At 34.7% G+C, this 25,255-nt stretch overlaps 1 protein-coding gene across 4 annotated transcripts in view; it reads left to right on the forward strand.

Annotated features, from left to right (window-relative positions):
• Positions 1 to 25,255, forward strand: part of LRBA (LPS responsive beige-like anchor protein) — a 370,944-nt gene that overhangs the window by 82,472 nt on the left and 263,217 nt on the right. For 3 of the 4 annotated variants that reach the window (XM_081332066.1, XM_081332069.1, XM_081332067.1), the window contains 9 exons: positions 1,663 to 1,843; positions 3,381 to 3,511; positions 4,389 to 4,493; positions 5,405 to 5,543; positions 6,982 to 7,429; positions 12,941 to 13,071; positions 17,173 to 17,251; positions 17,542 to 17,675; positions 21,661 to 21,722. In XM_081332066.1, coding sequence (XP_081188192.1) covers positions 1,663 to 1,843; positions 3,381 to 3,511; positions 4,389 to 4,493; positions 5,405 to 5,543; positions 6,982 to 7,429; positions 12,941 to 13,071; positions 17,173 to 17,251; positions 17,542 to 17,675; positions 21,661 to 21,722 — 1,410 coding nt within the window. The remainder of the gene's footprint in view (positions 1 to 1,662; positions 1,844 to 3,380; positions 3,512 to 4,388; positions 4,494 to 5,404; positions 5,544 to 6,981; positions 7,430 to 12,940; positions 13,072 to 17,172; positions 17,252 to 17,541; positions 17,676 to 21,660; positions 21,723 to 25,255) is intronic. The other variant, XM_081332068.1, reaches the window with a different exon arrangement.

A 25,255-nucleotide genomic window follows, 5' to 3' on the forward strand; every position in this document is an offset into this window, starting at 1 on the left:
CTTCCAAGCCCAGGAAACAATTTTTGAAGGGGATACCAGATTGGAGTGGTAGCCTGTTTTGTGTTTTCGGCACTTCTAATCTTTTTGCTGTTAAAAGTTTATCATAAATGCAATTTTTGCTTTACTAATGAAGTCTATCATAGAATAAAATAATTTGGAACATTTCATAATTAGTTTAATGCATGATTCACAATTTTTTGAACCAGATTGCCAGTTAAAGAATAACATATGCATTTATTCATACACCTTCGGTATCATATGTTATCCCTTTCCCTTATTCTCAAAAGTCCCATAGGGACACCATGACTTTGATGCAGTTCCTTAGCCTATATATAACAGGGCACCATGACTGTCAGCTCAAAACAATAATGCGTGATGTGCTGTCATAAATTTCCTTTCTGGGGAATAGGCAGTCACACTAGGAATTACAGAGGGTTTTGGAAGTAACAGACATGGAACTTTTGTATCCAGGAAAGGGCTAAAGGGAACAAGATTCTCTGTGCTGTTGTGTCCATCATTGTTCACTAGACTACTAATGTTTGGAAACTACAATCACATTCTGGCATGTATTTTTTACAATTTTGCTGAAATATTTGTCCATTTTATTTCTATTTCAGATTTTTCTCTATAGTAATTTAAAGTTTGTTTGTTATGATACCTAGACAGTCAAGTTCACTTAATGTTATACTTGTTTCTTCATAGAACCAATTCTGAAACAGTTTTCTTTTATATTATTTATAAACAATATAAATTATTTATAATTATTTAGTCTAGTGATTAAGACACATAGCTAGAACCAAGAGAATATAGCATGAAAGCTAGCTAGGTGACTTTAGATCAATTACTCTATTTCAGCCAAAAAGGTCAGGCTCAGACAACAAGCCAATTGGCCAATTCCTTCAACACACAGTTGATTAAAAAAAAATTCTTTGGGAAAATAGAGATCATCCTGTTCCAACAGTAATTGGGACCAATGTTTATTATTCATATTGTCATTATTTCCTAGATTGTTGGACAAATGAATTCAAACATCAATTCCATGTATACAGCTAGTCCTCATTTAGCAACCACAATTGGGACCAGTAACTTGGTTGCTAAATGACATAGCAACTATGGAAAATAATTTGATTGTGACTGCTTACAATTTTATTGTACCTTCCCCTTTTCCCCACTGTCTCATCCTTTGGAATGCTTACCCTAGTGCTGGGATAACTAGCAAAAAGGGAATTAATGTTTGTGTTTATATTCATTGGAGAGGAAAGGATTACAAGAAAGTAAGGAAGCACACAATGGGGAATATGCATTGAAAGGAATGTACTAGCACCATCTAGTGTAAAGGGTTCCTGATTAGAGCATTTAGTAGCTTCGTTATTATAGTTTCGTTATTGTTGTAACTTCAAATACTTGCTCCCTGAGGCAGTTGCTAAGTGAGATCTACCTGATAAACAACCATAGTGACATTGGACTAGGGCAGGGGTCGGCAACCTTGGCTCTTTTATGACTCGTGGACTTCAACTCCCAGAATTCCGGAGCCAGCCATGCTGGCTCAGGAATTCTGGAGGTTGAAGTCCACGAGTCATAAAAGAGCCAAGGTTGCCTACCTCTGGACTAGGGTAATTTAGGAAAGCATATAAAAATAAATAAATATTTTCCATTTTCCAGCATGAATTGGAAAGCATTGAGCCAACTCAAGGATTATCAGTGGAAGCTTCCATAGCATTCCTTCAAAGATTAATTAGCCTTGTGGATGTATTGATCTTTGCAAGTTCCCTTGGATTTACTGAAATTGAGTCAGAGAAAAATATGTCATCTGGTGGAATTTTAAGGCAATGTCTTCGACTTGGTAAGCAAATAGTTGTCTAGCATTGACATGTTTTTTTATCTTTGATAAATTATCTTTAATATATTCACAAAGAAAATTCCTATCAAACTTATAATGCTCCTGTATCTGTCTAGAGATCTAATGGCCATTTATATAAAAAAGGCTGACTGGAGAAAAGTTCTACAGAGTGGAAAAGGAATTATTTCTTCCTTTCTAGAAGGAATTGGAAATTCTTGAGTCTTATGTACAAAACATTCTAGAATAGCCAATGTTCTAGGGATAATTACCGTATTTTCCGGCGTATAAGACGACCCGGCGTATAAGACGACCCCCTACTTTTAAGAAGTTTTTCAAGGTTTTTTGTCTTATACGCCGGAAAATACTTACATGCCCTGCCCTCCCTGTCCGTCGCAGAGGAGGCGAAGGCCCGACTGGCCCCGCTGGCCCTCCCACTGCTCCCGCGCTTCTGCTGGCCCCCGAGATGCAGCGTTTCCCGGGCGGCAGGCAGCACCGGAGGGCAGCCGCCACCCCGCCACGGCCGGCGCCCCTCCTGCTTTCCCTCCCAGGCCTTGAACTTCTCCCATTCGGCGCTGGGCGGGGCAGCTCCGCCCGCAGCCTCTTTTTCATGTGCCGCTTCCCTCTCACCGTCGGCCGAGGTGCGCTCGGCCCGGGCTCCCGGTCCCTCTTCCCGGCCGGCTTCCCGCCCTGCCCCTCATGGAGCTGGACTGGGCATGCAGCCTCTCGGTGTGGCTGCTTTTCCTGGGCAGCCTGGCGGTGCGGCTCCTGCGCTCGGACCTGTTGCTGAGCCGGCGGCTGCTGCTGCGCATGGGGCTGCTGCCCCTCAGCGCCGCGCTCACGGCGGCTGCCTGCTGGCTCGTCTCGGCCAGCACTGCCCGGCAGAAGCGCAGCATCGGACGGGAGCAGGACTTCCCTGCCGGCTCCCGTCCGATGCTCTTCCCTCCAGAGGCAGCAGCTGCCTCAAGAGGGAAGAGCGAGCCGGCAGGGAAGTCCTGCAAACACACGCGCACGCAGGACTTCCCTGCCGGCTCCACGCTCTTCCCTCTTGAGGCAGCTGCTGCCTCAAGAGGGAAGAGCGAGCTGGCTCTTCCCTCCTGAGGCAGCAGCTGCCTCAAGAGGGAAGAGCGAGCCGGCAGGGAAGTCCTGCAAACGCACGCGCACGCAGGACTTCCCTGCCGGCTCCACGCTCTTCCCTCTTGAGGCAGCTGCTGGCAGCTGCTAAGGAGCAGCCGGGGAGTGCGCGCGTGCGCAGGACTGCCCTGCCGGCTCCCGCCAGACGCCACCCACTGATTTTCCGGTGTATAAGGCGACTGGGCGTATAAGACGACCCCCCAACTTTTGAGGTGATTTTCATGGGTTAAAAAGTCGTCTTATACGCCGGAAAATACGGTAGTGTATTTCTGCAACTAAATGGTCCAGAACCATATAATGTTCTACATGCTTCGTGACAACATTATGTCTTTATCTTTAGGTTAGTTATGTTTATTTGCTGGTTGTATTTGAAATTCAGCAGTCCCTAAAATATATCCTTTCATTTTAGTATGTGCGATAGCCGTCAGAAATTGTTTGGAATGTCAGCAACAGCATATGTTAATGAAGACTAGTGGAGAAAATGTTAAACATCAGAAAACAGTACAAAGCCTTATAGCCTCAGGAAAGACTGGAGCAAAGGCAAGTGGGTTTTTTTTAAGTTAATGGTGTCAAATGATGATTTTTTCCTCTGTATCCTGATGAGTACATTTATGTGACTTTTTTATATTAATGTAGGTATGAAAAACCAAGTATGGTTGTTTAATTACCTAGACATTTATTTTAAATTGTATGTAATAACATATAAATGCTGACACTTTTCAGGAAGAAATATGTATCAAATGTAAGTTGGCAGTGACCTCAGATATCTTCCTTCCTTCCTTCCTTCCTTCCTTCCTTCCTTCCTTCCTTCCTTCCTTCCTTCCTTCCTTCCTTCCTTCCTTCCTTCCTTCCTCCCTCCCTCCCATCCTCCCTCCCTCCCTCTCTGTTTCTTCCTTCTTTCTTCCTTCCCCTGGGGCGGGGGTAGGCAACCTTGGCTCTTTTATGACTCATGGACTGCAACTCCCAGAATTCCTGAGCCAGCCAAGCTGGCTCAGGAATTCTGGGAGTTGAAGTCCATGAGTCATAAAAGAGCCAAGGTTGCCTACCCCTTCCCTGGGCGAATAAATGAGGGACCGAGTGGTTGAGAAGCTGCTGTGGAATGTTAAAATTGAGGATCGTGTGACTATAGCAATAGCCGAGCTACTGAAGTAGTTTTAACTTCTTCAAATTTCATTTTCTCAGGAGTAATGGATTGTGGCATTCTGTAGGTTAACCCATTTGAGGTACATTTGTGGACAAGATTTTGCCCTATGATGCACCATTTTGCCCAACTAAAGATCACAGGCGCAAGAGTTTTCAAACCTTATATAAATATTTGAAAAACTACAATGTAACTGATTTTTCATCAGATATAGATAAGATCTATAGATAAATCTTCCAAATGAAATAATATTTGCCCCCTTTTTCTTTTGAACAGAATCCAGTTGATATTGTAACTGTAAACTGTAAAATAAGAGACATTGAGAGGCTTCTACAGGATATGGATATTAATCGGCTCCGTGCAGTGGTATTCAGAGATATAGTGAGCAATTTTTCCTACTTCTTTTTTTAAAATAATCATGTATAGTTATTAAACTTATGCACCATTCCATAATACCAAAATCTAACAGTATATGTACAAGAATTGTAAAATACTACGGAAATAGCAAATCAGGAATTGAGATAAAAAGCTTAAGTTTATATTAACAGTTGTTTCTGCAGGTGGGTTCAATTTTGTGAATTTTTTTTTAATTGGAATGTATTAAAGACCAGAATGTTATCACTGTGCTCCTGGAATAGTTGAGCCATCAGGACAACACAAGTTCTTTCTATTTAAAAAATAGGACTGGAATGAGTTCAAATGATTTTTAGTACATCACCAATAGATGTCAATGGCAATAGAATATTTCCCAATGTCAATAGAATTCTGAAGTTGTAGATGTTTTATTTCATTCAAATATAAAACTAGAATAATATCAATTGCCTAGATTAGAACGTTTCTACATGAGAGGAAGTCTCTGTGTAACACAATATTCAAAGTTATAAAACAAAATGTTCTGCTATTTTATCAACATATGCGATTAGCAAAGATCAGGATTTAGTCCAGGATTAAGTGAATAAAAATGCAGAGTTCTAAACGTGCTTCTGCAAATTTTAAAAGAGCTCCTCTGAATTCCACTGCTAGTGCTGGTAAAGAGTCTTTTCTTATATTCTCATCATAACATATTGTGGGGAGCTCTTTGAAAGAGTTGTGGTAAGCTGTTTTATCAAGCAACAGATTTGTATGAATACTTTGCTTCCCAAAGAATCACTCCATGTGATTCACACAGCCCTAATAAATAAATTCCTTTAGATTTTTTTTGTAATTATTTAGGAAATTATTTTGTGGTAATAATATATAATTCAGGTCTTAGCGTATGACAAAATAATTTCTATATGTTTTTGGTTTTTTAGGAGGACAGTAAGCAAGCACAGTTCTTGGCTTTGGCTGTAGTATATTTTATCTCTGTACTCATGGTATCAAAATACAGGGATATCTTGGAACCTCAAGATGAACGGAGGCAATTTCAACCTACTCAGTCACCCAAAATAGGTTAGTATTGTAGCACCTGGAAAATTGATCAGAGTAGGATATTCATAATATTATAAATTTCTGCAACTTGAAGACATGTGTCTCTTCAATTCCTAGAATTCTTAGCATTTGCCATGCTTACTGGAGAATTCAAACTGGGAGTTGAGATCCACTCCTCTTAACATTGCTGAGGTTGGGGAATACTCTTAAAAACATTAGAAGGCCATGCAGATCAGTTTGCAAACTACTATTCAGTAAATATATTCATACAGTGTACAATGTGTGTGTGTGTGTGTGTGTATGTATGTATATGATTGTTCTATTCATTTATATAATGGGGGCATAATGGTGAATATTTTTATTTTTAGATTAGGTTCTATTCAATATAATCTTTGTTGACATTCTGAATAATTCATTGATCTATGATACTTGTTTTGATTATGAAAAATGATATTAGCAACATAGACTTTCATATGTGTACTTTAAAAATATGAATTGAAAGATTACATTTAATCTGCCACTTGAAAATTGATATCAAAAACTTCTGAATATTACTTCTAAATATGAAGTTAGTTTATTAGACCACAGAGATTCTTGGAACTGATCATCCAAAGTTTATTTTTCAAACAAGTTTTGCTTACTGTCCAGAACATTATTTTTAATATTTCATTGGTTTAATGCAAGTTTAATAGATAAAAATATATTAGTAATAAACACAAAATAGAATCAATGTTCTTCAGAAATTAATTGGATGATATCTTATGTTCACACTTTGATATAAATTACAATCAAGTGCAACAATGTGTTTAGCTGAAGGATAAATTGATCATTTCAAGTAGAAAAATAGACTGGAATAGACAGATTCGTGCATTGATTTATTAGTACGTTTTTGCTTGTAGGTAAAGAGTCCTGCTGTTTTTGCTTGTATGATTTGTATGACTGGAAAATTCAAAGTTGCAAAGTTCCGGATAATTACTAGATGGCAGGAAAGAGATGTAGAAGCCATCAACATACTTCCCAAATAGGATGATTCTGCTGGAAATTAGCTTTATAAGAATAGCAAGATTGGATGGAATCTGAAACAATTTTCCACCAGTTATAGCAGACCTGATATTCTGTACATTATAGCCTTAAATGTTTTCTAGATTCACTATGTTCTTTTTTGACAAGCTGTAGCTTATCTACATAACCAGTTCCTTTTCACCCCTAGTATCTGATAAGTAAAGAGACCTCATAAGTATTATAAATGCAATGTAATTTTAATTGCTCTAGCATAGAATCAATTTGGAATTCTTAGTTACAGTAACCTCTAGTATTGTCTATATGATGAATTAAGAATGGGAATCTTTAAGAACAGGTATTTGTTGTAATTTTTGTTAAGATAGCAGTTGTTTATAAAATAATCTCATCACTTTTAAAAATTCTGATGTTTTATACTATATCCTATTTATTTCTCAAGATAAGGAAGAACAATCTGAAGCTATTACCATTTTAAGTCAGGAACCTGCCAAGGAGTCAGAAAGTGTGACGTCTGCACAAAGAACGGATTCGGGAATTCAGGAGAAAGCACATTCTGGATCAGGGCACAATTCTGAGAAGGTTACTGAACCAGAAAGACAGAGTATAAGTACAGGCCCAGATGCAATCAGTGAAATATTATGTACTCTTTCTTCAGAAGTTAATAAATCTCAAGAAAATAAAAATGAAGTACATAATGAGGTAGATGGTAAAACTGCGTCCTCTATGCAAACTGCAAAAAACGTCAATGTAAAAGACATCCTAAGAAGTTTGGTCAGTGCTCCTGCAGATGGGGCCACGGTGGACCCTGCTGTTCTTCCACCTGTTTTTCTTGGAGTCCTTGGTGATGGTGCCTCTGCACAACCAATACAATTCCAATCCTTTGACAGGTAAGGATGATTAAACCTTGACCTATATAAAATAACATATTGTTGTTGTTAGCTGCGAAGTCGTGTCCGACCCATCGCGACCCTATGGACAATGTTCCTCCAGGCCTTCCTGTCCTCTACCATCTTCTGGAGTCCATTTAAGCTCACGCCTACAGCTTCAGTGACTCCATCCAGCCACCTCATTCTCTGTCGTCCCCTTCTTCTATTGCCCTCGATCTTTCCCAGCATTAGGCTCTTCTCCAGTGAGTCCTTCCTTCTCATTAGGTGGCCAAAGTATTAGCTTCAGGATCTGGCCTTCTAAAGAGCAGTCAGGGTTTATCTCCTCTAGGACTGACCGGTTTGATCTTTAATTTTTAAAAATATTTTCCCTGCAAATATATTTTATAAATCTAAAAGTATAGTATAGACCAGGGGTCGGCAACCTCGGCTCTTTTATGACTCGTGGACTTCAACTCCCAGAATTCCTGAGCCAGCATAGCTGGCTCAGGAATTCTGGGAGTTGAAGTCCACGAGTCATAAAAGAGCCGAGGTTGCCGACCCCTGGTATAGACAGTCCTCGACTTAACGACTGCAATTGAGCCCAAAAATTCGGTTGCTAGGTGAGACAGTTGTTTAGTGAATTTTGTCCCATCTTATGATCTTTCTTGCCATAGTTCTTAAGTGAATCACTATAGTTGTTAAATTGGTAACACGGTTGTTAAGTGAATCTGGCTTCCCCATTGACTTTGCTTGTCAGAAGATTGCAAACATGACCACATGACCCCAAGACACTGCAGCCTCATAAATATGAATCAGTTGCCAAGTGTCTGAATTTTTATCATCTAACCATGGGGATGCTGCAAGAGTCATAGGTGTAAAAAATGGTCATAAGTCACTTTTTCAGAATTGTTGTAACTGAACTGTCACTAAATCAATGGTTATAAGTTGAGGACTACCTCTAACGTAAAGATAAAACACATAAAAATGTTAATTATTAATTAGCAATATGTGTTACATAGTGAAGATTATTTAATAAATAATTTTAGAATCCAAATCACCAAGATATACTTAAGAAATATTGCCAACTTTTAAGTAACGCAATCATAGAATAACAGTAAAACTATTTGGATTGAGATTCCATATTGTGGTATTAAATGCAAATAATTTAGCCATGATGCTAAAATGTTAAACCAGCAAAAATAAGTTTTAAAAAGTAAGCTTTTGCAGATGGTAGAAAGGAAAGTCAGCATTTGTTCAGGTTTTTTTCAGGATTGCTTTGTGCTGTTTTTGCATTACAGGAACAAATTTAGAATTAAAAAGCATAAGCATACATTTATATTGTTGCGATTTAAGAAGACCAAATAATGACATAAAAGATAGTATCATTTTTTTATGCCAGACTGCATGTGATTTATTTTCAAAACTTTATTAGAATAAAAGGACACTAAGAGTGTAGATTGAAAGATATATAATTGCTAGGGAAGAACTGCAAGAAAAGGAATTTCATGAGAAGGTGTATGCATCTCTGGGTCATAATTTACTATATAATGAATAGGTATACTAGTAAGGTGAATTTTAATGCCATGTATTGCTCTACCATAGCGCACACATCATTCTATTCCACATTCAATGTATATTTGTAGTTAGCATCTAGGATTGTTAATTCTTTGATAATATAATTTAACTGACAATTAACAATTAATTAAATTAATCTCTGTCACATGCATTCTATACTTTGTATTAGTCAATTAATAGAAGTGCAGAAGTCCCCAACCTTTTGGGCACCAGGGACCAGTTATGTGGAGAGAGGTTTTTCCGTGGACCGGAGGGGGTGTGGTTTTGTGTGCTGCCTGCATCCTGCAGATGGGGCTTTGCTTGTTTGTGAGGACCAGTTGCTGGCCTGCCACAGCCCAGTACTGGTCCATGGACTGGGGGTTGGGGACTCCTCCATTAGTGAGATGGGCGACATATAAATTTAACACATAAAATAAAAATTAGTTACTATCATATTGTCTCAAAGATACAGTGAATGAATTGTATACATGTAGTGTTTGTGAAAGGAAAAATAACCATAAAACTGAAAATCTTTGCATGACTAAAGTTGTTTTTTAATGCTCAATTGTTCAATTTTATTCATTCGAGCTAAAATAAACTAGGTTTCATTAAAATAAACTAAATTCTTGGCTTTATACAGGAATGTGAATTTGCTTACTTAGCTTCTAAATTTCCAGTTATTATGCAGATTGAAGAAAGTGATCAAAATTAATTTGAATGCATTAGTGAATACAAAATATAATGTTGGTGCATTAAAGGGGCAAAAACTAAAACCAGCACTTTGTAAAATTGATTTTCTTGTAAGAGTTTAACATGTGATAGAAACTTGTCCCATTGTCTGCTCAGATTTTTACCCCCAGTATTTATTTATTTGTGTGTGTGTGTGCTTGCGCATGTGCTACAGTTTTAGGTTGATTCTGGGTAGATGGGTTATGACCTGTTGTTCAGGAAACGAACTGGGTTTTATCTCCAGGGACATCACAATACTAAGATTACAATTGGAAACTTGGAGCAAGCTGGCTTCAGGATGCTCTAAGGAACTTAAGTGTATCTGGTTTATATTTAACGTATTGTCTAATGTGGGACACAGGGCTTTGTGAATTAATTTTTGGGGTTGGGGGGAAGAAACCTTGTTAATATTTTTTCCTATGTAGCAGTTTAACAGAAAAGTATCTCTGAGAATTTCAAAGCATCTCTCTGATCCTACATTTATCTCAGGAATGTTGTGTCAGAAATCAAAACTCTCCTCATATTTTAAGGATTATCAACTTTTCAGCCATTGCTGGAGAATATACAGTAACAGCTACGTGAGTGAGACCTAGCTGAAAGGCTGGCAGGTTGTGGATTTCTGCAAACAAGAAGATGATGTGTGCTTTTTCCCATACACCAAACCACTCTTTTATCTTACATGGAGATCCAATCTGGTGATTAGTGGGTGCCAGGGATCTATCTTGATAAAAGTTCAAGGCCTGGTCTGGCTTTTTCGTTAAGGAAGTAGAGACAGTGAATTGGCAGACTATTTGCAGTATTTATTTTCTATAATCTACCAGGAGCCAAAATACTATTTTATTTCATTTTTTACAGTAGAAATGTTAGGAATTATCTAATGTCCTGTTGAATAAAATAAACTAAGCAAAGTTATCTGTGGTATAGCTATTAAAAGTACTGAAATATGATCTTACATTTTTCAGTCATAAAAAAAGAGTAGTAGAAATAGTTGTTCTTTGCAGTGAAATTTAGATTTGAAGGCAAACTTTTTCCTATTTTTAAGGTATTTCAGAGTTTTTGCAATGATTTTATGTAAGCGTGGTTATATATTTATCTTTCTAACATACGAGGTCATCTGTCAAATATGCAAATTAACTGAATTATGAGAATGTAGTTGTATTACTTCAATAGTCATCAGTTTTGAAAAAATAGATGAAATAAATAATGTAAGCATTGCAGACGTTTTAATTATTGGCTTAAAAGTGGGTACTTGGCAACCTGCCCACACTTATGGCCACATCTGCCTATCTCCCCCCATCTAAGCCTTTTGGCTTTCTGTTGGCCTGCACTCACTCTCCCAGGTGACCTTCGCCATCTTCTTGCTACCACCGCATGTTTGTCCTGGATGATGGACCAGGCTGGGCTTGGCTTCAGCTTTGAAAAAAAAAAGCCAAAAGAATTCCCATAGCCACAGGGCCTAAAAGTCCCTTTGTTTTTTGTTTTACATTATTCAGTTGCTTAATAATGGGTTCATATCTGTTAATTAATGAACAACTACTTGACTTGGGATGTTAAGTAGAGCTTGCAGGGTTCCAAATATTCCTACACTCACATGGATACATGTATCTCTTAAAAGACATAATCCAACAAATTCTCTTCTTTTCATTCATGCATCTACCAATGCGTACAGTTTCTACAGGATGAAAAGGGAAACATTTTTCTTTCATTGAAGGACAGTAACACTACTGCATCCTTGCTACAAATAAATGATTCAGAATCTATGGCAAAGTACAATGATAATTGCTAATCACACATTCACAATCTCTTAACTTTTAACTTTTGATATGATGTAGCAAAAATACTGTATTTTTTTCTACGTAGCAAAATGATGTAGCTAAAAAAAATCTGTATTTTGGAGGGCATTAAGTATTATCCCTGACCATTCAAAATTAAACTATTAATCATAATTAATAAAAAAATAATGAAAACTTAGCATACATCTAAAATCGATAAGTCTTTAATCTTAAATTGTTTTTAAATTGAAAATCAAAGATCATGTTCTGATAAATGAATTTATAACCTTTTTTGTGCACGTTTATGTGCATGTGGAAAATATCTACATTTATGGCTTAATTCCTTGGTCTGGGGCTCAGGTGGCTTTTGCTTCCATATTTTAATGTATAGTTAACATTAGCAATCACCCTTGTAATAATTCAATCCACACTATAACATCCATGGTGAATACCTATTCATTTATAATGTTCAGAATGTCTAATCAAGCCCAGTTTAGTTATAGCAATCAGTGGAACTTAAAATGGGAAGAAATAAGAATATCTTTTTAATAAATTTATAAGCTGCTAGAACATTTCTACATTATATATCTGAATTTGGAGTCAGTGTTAATGTGTTTTATTTACAAACAACATATTTTTAATGCTATTAAGGGAATACTTTCTACCACTACTTAACAGTACTGTCAACAGAATAAATTGATTAAATAAATTGAATGTTGAAGACTTTTGGCTTATAGTTAACACCAGGTAATTAAAAAGAAGCACTGCTTTGGGAGTCCATAATATATATCAACTGTATTCCTTAGCTCATTAACAGGGGTGTCGCATGTTTATGGAGCTAACTTGCAATTAAAAGTGTCTTTTATGTATGGTTAACTGGATATTTTAGATGTTTGGAATAAAACATTACTATTTAATTGAAATTGGTTTGCCACAATTATTCTTTCTAATATAAATTTCTAAACTGAAACATGGATTATATTCAGTTTTGAATATTTCTGAATATTTAAGCTAGAGCACTAATTTCATAGGTCATTTCTATAGTAACTTATATATAAAGTTAAAAACATATATTGGTCTAGTTTATTTTAATTTTAAACTTCTGTTTAAGTAATCTTCAACTTATTTAATCTTTTGTGCAAATGTCTGTTTTAAGTATAGTGATTCCAGTGATGACTACTTTGCTTAAAACTACTTTTGTATAGTTTTCATTAGAAATAATATAAAGTGTCGACATAAAAGGGCAAAATCAGAATGTGTTTTAGAGTATCTTTAAAGATTAGTAGATTTTTAATAACAATTTGATATCCTTAGAACATACAATAAAATTTTGACATTTCTGAGAAAAGAGAAGTAATATCTAAATTTCAAACTTGACTACTTTGCATAAGTCTGAGTTTGTTATATATTTTAAATATACATTTGGTCATTCGCAAGCATTTAAAATATAGTTTGCAACACTTCTTTTCTGTCATAGGAGTGTGGTTGTGGCACCAAAGAAGTCAGTGAGTTCATCTGCAGCTACAATTAACGTACCTACAAATGCTGTTAGTGTGGTTTCTTCTTTGGATTCTTCCCAAGGCCCAGATGTAAATGGAAGCTCTCCAAGTAAGTGAGAGAATGGAGATGAATTGTGCAAAATAAAATAACAAAGCAATATGATATATATTTGTAATTCAGCTACCGAGACATCATATACCACCCAACTGAAATTGCAAAGTTGAGTTTCCTTGGCTAAGAACTACTCAAAAGAATCCTAAGCACTGATCTTTTCTCTTTTTTTAACTTTTTATTTATTTTTTATTTATTATAAATTTGGCTCTTAGAATACTTTTGCGTAAGTATTATGTCCCCAGTTTAAGTGCTGACATTACTGCAAAGATTGTTATATGAACTTACAGTAATAAGATGGAGAACTCCGAGCCTATCCTTCTTCATATAAATAGCTTTTAATACTACACATAAAGTGACACTAGCCATTGGTTTTCATTTGTGCTCCTGGATTTTCCCTAAACATACTGTATAATATGAAAATATTCTGCCTTGGATTATTACAACATTCTCCCAGCAGAATTCCATACTAAATGCAAAAATGTCAGTAGTCACCTATGGTTGGTTTTTCCTTCATACAACCGTGTCCGATTCTCAGAGACTGCTTGGACAAGTCCCTGCAGTTTTCCTGGCAAAGTTTTTCAGAAATAGTTTACATTGCCTCCTTCCTAGGGCTGAGAGAGTGATTGGGCCAATGTCACCCAACTGTTTCTAGGCTGATTCCTTAACCTCTGAAGAAAACTAACTCTGATTAGTTCCCAATAAAATTATTTGATACTATAAACAAAGCTGAAATTGAGGTTCATTTATTTATTTTATATATATTGCAATATCTATTTTGATGATTTAGTGGCTGATGAAAGAAAATATTATACTCTCTATCTTTTTATTTGTATGAAACCTTGGTTTAGAATGATTCTCTAGAGATTATTTTACTTGCCCATTGTTATTCTTTTGCATCAATTATTTAAATACCTTCATTCAACTATGGAGATGATATTCATGTAGATTTGAAATAGGAAATAATCCTGCACAAAGGCTGTTTAGGATAGTGGACAAGATTTATTTTTAAGTCCTAAAGAGAGCACCGGATAATTATTGTAAAGAAAATACATTTGAGATACATACTATTTAAATTTTGCAGTAAGTGAATGAATTCACTCCTGTATTTTAAAATAGCAACAGATAACTTAAGATTTACTTTTTTAATTTGTCTTTTTTATGTTTTTATATCCAAAATATTACTTTAGCTAACTAAATATTCCCTTTAAAAAGTAATTCTTTGTTACTAAAGAAAGGAGAAATAAAATCTGTCCCATAGCTGTTACTTTGTCATTAAGCTAGTAGTTAGGTGAGACCTTTGTTTGCACATACACATTCAGACATGCAGGTGTTTGGGGAACAACCCCGTAAGAGCAGTTTATTGCCAGAGACATTATTTGTTTGGACCCTTGGGGACCTTGAATAAACAATAAGCTTTCACTAGAAGGGTGCTAGACAGATGATCTATTTGCATTTCCTTTTATGTCCTTACATATGTCTGTAAAACTGTCAGTTTGAGGGAGCCAGTTTATCAATGAAAGGATAAGAAAGATAAGCCACTTGTGTTCCACTTGTTTGAAGTAGCTACCACATTTACTTGCATGTCTGCTTTAGAAGAAAACATGCTTCTGAAAGATCTCTCATCCCTTAAATGAATAAAAGCCATTTTAAAATGAAAACTCAGCTGGAAGTACATTTAGTACATTTATCTAAATAAGATTTATATGATGTAGTGCTTTGGAAACACTTGCAGAGCAATGCCTAACTGGCATTTTTGTGCTTTCCTAATCTTTAATTTAATATATTCTTTGAGACTATTTTTATCAGTGCTGAAGTTATAAGCCTTAAATGGCATTTTAATCTACAGAACTGCTTTGATGTTTTTTACCCTAAAGGGTACAGTCTGAAATCTAAATGTGTTAAGAAATTGGTTGGATTTTTAGCACTGTCTCATATACTGTATATAGGAAATGTAAAATTTGAGGTTCAATTTTGTGTGGCATTTTGTATATATTTAGCTTTAGGTTTTATCTTATTCATATTAACTTGCACAGTTGTTTTAAACCTATCAACTGACCAAGTAATTTTTTAAACATGTACTACACACAATCTTTTTCTGACTAGTTAATTAAGTTTGGAGTGGAACTGCTATGGAATTGCTTCTCCTTTCTAAGGCAGGCATTAGCCTCAACAGATGTGCTACACTGCTATTTACATTCTACTGATTCTGGGAGTATGGAAAATGCGATTTGAAGTAGCTTGTGCTGCAATAAAACTTCATTTTATCTGGGCACCAAGCCAACTTTTTCATCATAAACCAAGCTCTTCAGTTAGTTAGGGTAACTAAAAACTCTGTTGCTGACTCTGAATGTCCAACATCAGGAGCTGATATCTCAAATAACTTAATATTGTCCTGTTAGATTTATAGCTTGCCACATCCCGAAGGATCAGAGTTAGTAGCAACTTAAAAGGAAGAACATTTATTATAATAGATTTTTAGCTTGTGTGCTTACCTTTCTTTGGCTCCTGAACTTTGTCATAGTTGTAAGTTTATTTTTTTAAAATATAAATATTATGGGGAAAGTAATAATTTTCATAGACACACAAAAAATATATGTACAAATATACATAAAATGCTGCTATATTTTGCCTCTTTAGATCATATATTACAGAATTCTCTAACATTTTTTATCATAGATTCTGTATTACAATTGCAAATTTCTTATAATACAGGATACCGTTAACAGTATACCCTAGGTTTTCCTGCAGATATTCATTTTTAAAATGGTTTAAAAACAAATACAGAGGTTAAGGAAAAAACATGAAAAATGCATGATAAATCCAAAGTTCTCATATTTTGAGATATTCAATTTTTTTGAAACATAGTTTAATATAGGTTTACTTTTTCAAGATTCTATTAATATAACCTTACAATAAAATATAATGGGTGCACACGAGCAACCTGGCAAGCTGACACAAGTCTGAAATTAGCTTTAGTGTTATTTTCTCAAATTGTAAAATGAGTTAGTGAAATTAACTATTTTGAATAAAGATATTTTTGAAATATTTCACCTGGTTTCAATCATCCTAGATAGCACTTTATTGGTTAAGAAACATAGCTGTCAATATGAGGTCTCTGATATATTCTGATAGTAGAATAAAAACATGGGAGACCTTCTGTATAGTTAACAAAAACACTTTTTATATCTTGTATATCTATTAGTCAAGAATGGGGATACTCTATAGTTCCAGGGCTCGATAGAATTGCACAGTTGTATTTTAAGCTATAGCAGCTTTTCATCATCTCTGTATCATAACTTCTTTTAACTACCAGATTTTGGCAAGTGTGAACACTGTTTCTTAGAAGTGGGCAAGTTTTAAAGAGTAGAGACACACTGTTAATGTAAAACATACATATCTTAATCAAAGTAGAGGAAGAAAAACAACAGAGCTTTTTGTTCTTTTTATTCTTTCTTTTCCTAGTCTGAAAACGTTAAAAACAAGTTTTAATTGGTGCCTCTTTGGTAATGGATAACTTTGGTAATGAGAATTTCCCAAAAGCAATACAGGGAATAATTTGAATGTTATCCAGGTACTTAAGGATTCGAGCTATCTTTTTCCAAGATTCCAAGAACAATATAAATGAAGTATGCTGATGATGATAAAGTAGAGTGCAAATCAGTATTTGCTGAATTATATATGAATTACTCTGTATACTTACAAATTGATACTCCTGCTTTGAATTCAGAACTATTGTGTCACAAATCAACTAGCATTATAAAGCTGTAGAATTAGGATAAATTGCATAAAAATTAGAAGTGTGAAAAGAAATATAACCTTTAATATGTCCCACACATAAATGTTTGGGTAGCTGGTAAATTTAAATACAAGTATCCACTAGTTATGTCTACTTTATATGGGAATAGAGGTAGGATTAATTTTTCAGTCAGCGACATTTTCAGTTAAAAAGTTCAAAGTCAGTGGCCCTACTAAAGCTCTTGGAGCTAAAATGAACTGCTCCAGTCAGAGTAGAAAGTACTGAATTAGCATGGGCTTTGATTAAAGACAGTTTTGTATATTTACAGCTATTTGAACTCTTAAAAATCTCTTTGGTAGGCAATGGATCATCAGATTCAAGATTACCATCTGTTCCTACACTTTCTTCTGTGCCTGAGGATTCTGCTTCAAACATGAGGTAACTTTGTAAGTTTCTTCCAGCAGGTTATATCATATTCCAATTTATTTAAGTAATATGGAATTCACTCTACACTTCTGACTGGATTGTGCTGTTTCATTTGAGGCTGATAGGAAGTTTTGGTTTTCTATCACTGCTATTTCCATTTAAATAGTAATTAAACTCAGTGTGTTTAGCCAATAACTTGTTGACTTTTGTTGATGTATTTTGTACTTTTGCAGATTGCTTTTCTCCTTAGAGAATTTTTGCTCCTTAAATTATGTTTTTTATTGAACTTGTACATCTCTTAGTATTTCAGAGAGGCTTGAGCATGCTTTGGAAAAAGCTGCCCCTCTTCTGAGGGAGATATTTGTGGACTTTGCTCCTTTTCTTTCGCGCACCCTCTTGGGTAGTCATGGTCAAGAACTACTGATAGAAGGTACAAGTAAGTTTCCCTTTTTTATGTTTTTATAAGAACTAAATATTTGACATTGGAAGCTAATTTATATTTTCAAATTATTTATATTGAATAAATTATTGAAATAATATTCATAGCTGAGTATTGCTATCAAACTATTTAGTGTTTATTTTAAGATTATTTTCAGCTCATATAATTAGAGTTAAAAAGCCACAAGATGATTCAGTATACATGTGGGGGGGGGACTGTACTAGCTACAGCCCTCATATTCTATTCAATATTTATTATTGTTTTGCATATTGCTTGGCCACTTTTCCTATTCATCTATCCATTTAACCTATCCTTATAATCAACTATATTTTTTTCTTTATTTTCTCTTAGAATATTCTACAGTTCCATACAGGCATTTCTGAGTTAAGAATGTCTGACTTATGGACAACCCATAGTTAACGATGGACTGCCTCTTATTAAAAACATCAGACAGAGTTCTCCTTCCTGAAGTCGAAAACTGCTGAAGCCATGCAGTGTTTTTATGAAATGCTGAATCTGTACATTTTTAATATGTAGTTTGTTTTCAGTGATTTCCAGTGGTTTATAAAAACATTGTGTGGCTTTAGTATTTTGTTAGCTTCAGTAAACACTGTCCAACATTTTTATTTATTTATTTATTCATTACATTTCTATCCCACCCATCTCATCGAAGTGGCTCTAGTCTAGACGGTTTACAATACCACAAAGAATTCACAATATAAAACATAAAGAACAAAGTTAAAGACATAAATAAAACACTTGATAAAAATATTTAAAAATAGAGTTAAAAAGGCAGAAAAACACCTACAACTCATGAAAAGAAAGACTAGGGGTGACATGATAGTAGTGTTCCAATATCTAAGGGGTTGCTACAAAAAAGAGGCAGTCAACCTATTCTCCAAAGCACCTGAAGGCAGGACAGGAAGCAATGGATGGAAACTAATTAAGGAGAGAAGTAAGCTAGAACTAAGGAGAAATTTCCTGACAATTAGAACTATCAATGGAACAACTTGCCTCCAGAAGTTGTGAATGCTCCAACACTGGAAGTCTTTAAGAAAAGATTGAACAACCATTTGTCGGAAATGGTATAGGGTTTCCTGCTTGAACAGGGAGTTGGACTAGAAGACCTCTAAGCTCCCTTCAAACTCTGTTATTCTGTTATTAGTACCATCACAGTCACATAGCATTGTCCAACCCCCATGCCAGTTGGCAGAATCAAGTTTTCACACTCTATCTGAAGGGCAGGAGGTTGCCTCTCCTCTGGGGGTGAGATGTTGCAAAGACCAGGAGCAATGGCAGAGAAGCCTATCTTCCAGGATCCCACCAGTAAGAATTCTTTATCCAACAGCATTCGCAACATACCCTCCCTGCCTGACCAGGTGGGATGGGACAATATAATTAACATGAGATGGTTCCTCAGGTAACCATGCCATGAAGGGCTTTAAAGATGATAACCAATGTCTTGAATTGGAGCTGGAAGCAAACTGGCACTTGGTACAGCTCACATAGTAGAGATGTTACATGGGCAACCCTGAGGCACCCAAAACTTCTTACACTGCCACGTTCTGCACCAGTTACAACTTTGGATGCTCTTCAAGGGTAGCCCCATCTGCAGCCCATTGCAATAGTTCATATAGGTAATGACCAGAGTATGAGTGACTGAAAGAAGGGCTTCTTGATGCAGGAAAGAGTATAACTGGTGAAAAAGATGAAGTTTAGCAAAAGTGCTCTTAGCCAGAGGTCCCCAACCTTTTGGGCACCAGAGACCAGTGCCGTGGAGAAAGGTTTTTCAACAGACCAGAGTGGGTGTGGTTTTGCGTACTGCCTGCATCCTATTTATGGGGCTTCACTTGTTTGTGTGGCCTGGTTGCTGGCATGCTGTGCACCAGTGCCGGTCCACAGACCAGGGGTTGGGGACTCCTGCTCTTAGCCATGACTGCCACCTTGGTTCTTACTTGGGCATCTACTCTGAACATTTGTACTGATTTTGATCTTACCTTGTCACTGTAATAAACATAAATTAGATTCTTCTCTTTCTGAAATAGCAAAGTGCCTTCCAGGATTTCATGACTTTTTTGTTACACTGTTAAACAGGATAATTTTATTGTTAGTTGAGCAACAAAATGCTAGGATGATATAAGAGTCATTGTAAAATATAATCACCTGGGTATATCAGGTTTAGAAACTTGAGTAGGTTTATTAAACTATTATATTATTACTTTTGATTATAAAAGGGTTGAAAGTAAGTACCATTAAGTAATTATAGTATTGAAAGAATAAAGACAACTATATATAATTTCAGGACAGTACTTCAAATAGTGAGTGGGCAAGGCAGTTTCTAGAGAAACAACACAGGAAATGCATAGTAACCTTGAACATCTGAAACTGATTTACAGAAAGAGTTAGCAAATAGAAGAACAGGCAGATGGTGGCCTTTTGTTGTATAGAATTCAAGTATTAGGAGGTACAAATGATGTATGGATCAGACAACTGCATTTAAAAGGTTTGTTGCTCACAGATTTATCATATAACAATATTGTATACATTTTCATTCCTATTTGTTGCCCATTTTTCATTTAAAAGTCCAGGTTATATAATTGTTTAGTAATATACAATATGTAAACATAGATTTTAATGGGGGTACAGTGCATGGTATCAGCTATTGTGCTATTACTTTTCCAGAAATATGGGTGTTTCTTCTTATTTCAGAGGAGAACATCTCAAAGCAATTGGAAATCTATTAAAAAGTTTATAAAATGTTCTAAATGATAAAAACTAAAAATGGTGATAAAAAGTTCTGTTAGAAATTAGATTTTGAGACATTTTCAATTCTGGTTAGTAGAAGTGTGATAGCTTAGTGACATGCTTACAGACTTTTAGGAAATAGACCAAAAAATTTAGAGATTCTGCTTTCCGTATTAGTGTACTTTAAAAATGCCATTATAAAAGGTCATGTAAACTGGGCAAGCTAAATGGTGAATCCAGGGAAATATTTAGCATACATTACAAATTTATGATTTTTAAAGAATTTGATAATTTATTATTATTGTGCATTATTTAGTGGAATGATTTCTAAATTCAATGAATTAATAAATAAAATGTTTATCATATACATACATTATGTTGTATCCAATAGTATATAGAAACACTGAGTTTAAAATCTAAAATTTAGCTAGTCTGTCTATTTTTGTAATATATTAAATGCATGATATTGGCTTAGTAGTTTCCCCCCCCCCCAGTGTAATTAAGCCCAAAGACAAACAGAATTAAACTTGGCATAGTGAAACGTTGATTACTGAAAAGAATACCACCAATTTAGGGCGTTTAGGATAACATGTTTTCATATTATACTGGGGAAATAGCATGAAATGCGAACTGATATTAATAACCAAATTAGTTTATAAATGTATAGATTACTCTTGTGCTCTCCACCTCCTTAAGGTTTAGGTGGGGGTCAAGGGTCAAAGTACTAATAAGAGTGCTTGGGATGTCTGCTGCCATGAAACAAAATGGAAACTTGATTGATAGCTGGAGGGCTGAAGGGAGAGAGCTCAATGGAGAAAGCAAAGGTCACAGAACCATTTCCCTTCTTTGCATATATAATGATCAATCCATTCCAAGGTGAAGAAATGTAATATTATAAATCAATATACAATATGCCATACTTACTTTTATTAACTTGAAACCCTAATATTTATGTAATGCCAATTGAACAGCTTCAGGTCATCATTTTATATTAAAATTATGCATTGCAGTAATGAAATTAGTGTATATATTTAAATACATATTCTATTGCCATAAACATTTGGATAAAATAATATGTGAAGTTTCTTTTATTAAATGAGTCATTCTACAGCATAGGGATAATACTATGAAATCTCTAATAGAATATTTATTATATAATAAAATGCCAATATTGTATATTAAATATATGAAACTAAAGTCAGTCGAAGTATGTAATTCCATTTCTTTTTTCCTTTAGGTCTTGTATGTATGAAATCTAGCAGTTCAGTTGTGGAATTGGTCATGCTGCTTTGTTCTCAGGTAGGTTTCAGCTGACTTTAAACAGTATTGCCAATAAAACAAGCAAGCAAACTAGCAATCAAAAAACATTTAGTTTTAGAGCTTCTGTCTTTCTTTCTGTTCAATGATAAAAGCCTAAACAACATCATCATTGTGGCGTTATTCAAACAAACCTGGTTACAAAAGCTCTTTGAGAGATTCAGAACACCAGCAGAGGTAGCTGCAATTTGGTGTCCATTATATTTTACATTCTCCAGCTCCAAGCCAATGGCTGTGCTGCCTGGAAATAACAGAAGTTCTAGAAAAAATTAGATAAGATCCCTAGTATATAAAACAATATATTAACAATATTATGTTATCAAATGTGATCAAGATAGATACTGCCTTAAATTTTGTGATTTATTGTGTTATATATTATTTTAATGAGGCATCTTTTTACCCAGTAACATATTTAACAAGAAAAAGACTAAACAATGGACTTTAATATTTAATGTAAAATAGTATAGCTGCATTAGAATTAATGGGATTTGATCTTTGCCTTTTTAAAATAATGGGGCCTCATACTAATTGCTCTTGACATAGGTTCTATGAGAAATGTAAAATGCAACTATTAGTAATATGAATAACTTCATATTTTATACTATTGTAGAAAGTAGCATTGCAATTAATTGCGATTTACAAAAATATATAAAAAATTAGATATGTCAACAAATTATAATATGTAATAGATCAAATAGCAATAGTTTATTCATCTCCCATTTTTCTTCATCATTATATGGAAAGTTTTTATTAAGCTTTTTTGTTTTGGCCTTTAAAAATCACATCTTTACTGATAGTAAATTCCCCTACTTAAAACTTTAAAATAGCTTTTTTTAATGGGAATGTTATTGGTCTAGAGGTCAAGGGTTTTGACCCATTTCAGAACCTTTGACCTTCATTTAAAGCCCTTATGGTTTACTTGCCTGACGAATAAGGTTAATGCAAAATTAATGTTTTTTTTACATTGATTTATTTGTTTTAGTGCCTGTATTGCCAAATGTATTTAGTCTGTGCTGATAGACATTTCATGAATACAAATGAAAGAATCATAGAAGGTGTGAAAAATCAATAACTTGCATCGACAATAAAGTGCAATAAAAACAATTACTTTTGGAGATTACAGCTAATGGATTTTTACAATGAACTAGTGAAGAATAGTTTTGTTTCTAGTGAGTCTGTTATTCAGTAATGCACTTAAATATGTTAGAGCTGTTTGAATTGTTTCTAAAAATGCACATAAGCACTTGGATAATATAAAATTTTAGGTATGTAGGGAGAGAGAGAGAGAGAGAGAGAGAGAGAGAGAGACAGACAGACAGACAGACAGACAGACAGACAGACAGACAGACAGACAGACAGATTTCCAAGGCAGCATATGTTAAAATAATGATTTTTGAAAAGGAAGGAACTTTATTTGCTTAATACTTTCTTTGAAATGATGATAAACATATAAAAGTATTATTGAGAAAATAGTTAGAACTTTATTGTTCAACACACACAATACACAAACATATCACATGCACTAATATAAAATATACATAACTATGAATATATATGAGAATTATATGTATCAAAATTACTTCAATACTCTGTGATTCAAAGAGGAATGAATGATATACTCTAGTGTCTACTTTTCATTCATATTGTTTATGTCCTGTTGTTGAATAGAATATGGTAATGAATTAATTGAGAGGATAACAGTGAAATACGTTGTTTTTATTAAATAGTTGGAAAAGCCAATACAGTAACTAAAATGATATCCTGATTGAAAAGAATAATTATAACACAAAAAAACAGTCTTAAGAAATGAAATTGAAAGGATCTCAGAGGTATAAAGATTTAAACTTGGGTGATAATTACATATTTTTTCTCTGTATTTCTAATTTACAGAAGTTAGTATTGCAATCACAGAAATTATCTATTTTTTAAGAGACAAACTGTGATGCCATAGGAAGCCTGAGAGATACAAAATTGAATTTCAGCCCGACATTTTACAGATACTGTGAAGGCACAGGGTTGAGCTTGATTGATTTTTTCTTTTTGTGGGACTAGGATAGGATGGAAAATGAAGTGACCCTCTTGCTAAAATTTTAATTATTTTTTAAGAAGAGATGGAGAGGATAGAGGGGCCAAAGATCAAAAGATCAGGTCAGAAACTAGATTTAATCACATAAATAATACAATACAGTTAAACATAAGCATCTGTAAATGTGATTTTAAAATTTTTATGGATTGGCAGACATAATGTCACATTAAAGCACTGCTATGATTAATTTCTATCATGATATGTTATTATTAAAATTATTTTCTGTAATCATCCATGCAGAAATTAAGTTTTACAAATGCAAATTGTGCACAAAAAGTATATTAAAAGTAATATAGTGGTATTTTTAAAAGTAATTTTATTTTATTTTTTAAAAAAGGTTTATTGTAATGCAATAAAAATCCAGGTATTATTTTGCTGCTACTTATTTCGTGAACACTCTGAGTGCCTTAGCTCTTTTTTTTATAGTATACACAAAATGTCAAATTATTTGAAATACTATTGTTTATTCTTCTTGTCAACTCCATCAGATGTCCACATTTGTCCTAAATACCTCAGGACATTTTTAATTGATACTGCATTCTGAGGCCAAGTACCAATGTTGTTTAACAGCATAAAGGGATTCTGCATTTAGTATTAACTGAAGAATGTCCTTGCTTACTTGACATTAATATCATTTTTTTGAAAGAATCCATGTTACATTCAAGGCTGCTTTATAAAAGCATTGGCTTGCTCATCCTAATTCAGTCTGACATATATTCCAATAACACTACCTCCCCTCTAGAGTTTAACGCTAAATTTATTGCTAAGCATTGTGAAGTGCATCATTTAAAAATGGTTTCAACCCAAAACATCTAATAAATAAATAATGTGTGTGGCTACTCAATAGTAGACATTCAAGACTAGAAATCATTCCTTCGGGTAGTCAACAGTCCACTATCGTAGTGGGCTGTCAGATAAATCTTATAGTAGCTGCATTTATGTCCTGTAAATCACATGTTATTGTCTGAGCCTTCTGCCAGGTCATCTATTCTTTTCCCATTTATCAGAAATGCATACAGTACATTGAAGCTCAATGCACCATCTAGTCTGGCTTCCTGTCCAAGTAATTATACCAACAGAAAGTGTGAAAATCTCAGCCAGATGCTCCTTTTGAGTATATCATGTCCAGAATTTATGTAGAGCTATTTCTGCCCTACTCCAAAATGCTTTTTATTGAAAAGGTCTTTTGAAATGCTACTTGAATAAGAACAATTTTAAGTTTTATACTATTGCATGCATACTGATATGCACAAGTTAATTTCTGTACAGTTGTTAGTTTATCAAATCTGTTTCCTTTAATTCATTCTACAACAAATGAAAAATTCTTTATTTCCTTGTGATCTTTTAGTTGATTGTGTAACTTTCTGATAAATAAATGTTATGTATAATAAGGATTCACAAATGATTCTAGAAACAACAATAAGCAAAA

Source organism: Vipera berus, assembly GCF_964194415.1.
Source record: "Vipera berus genome assembly, chromosome: 7".
Lineage (NCBI taxonomy): Eukaryota > Metazoa > Chordata > Lepidosauria > Squamata > Viperidae > Vipera > Vipera berus.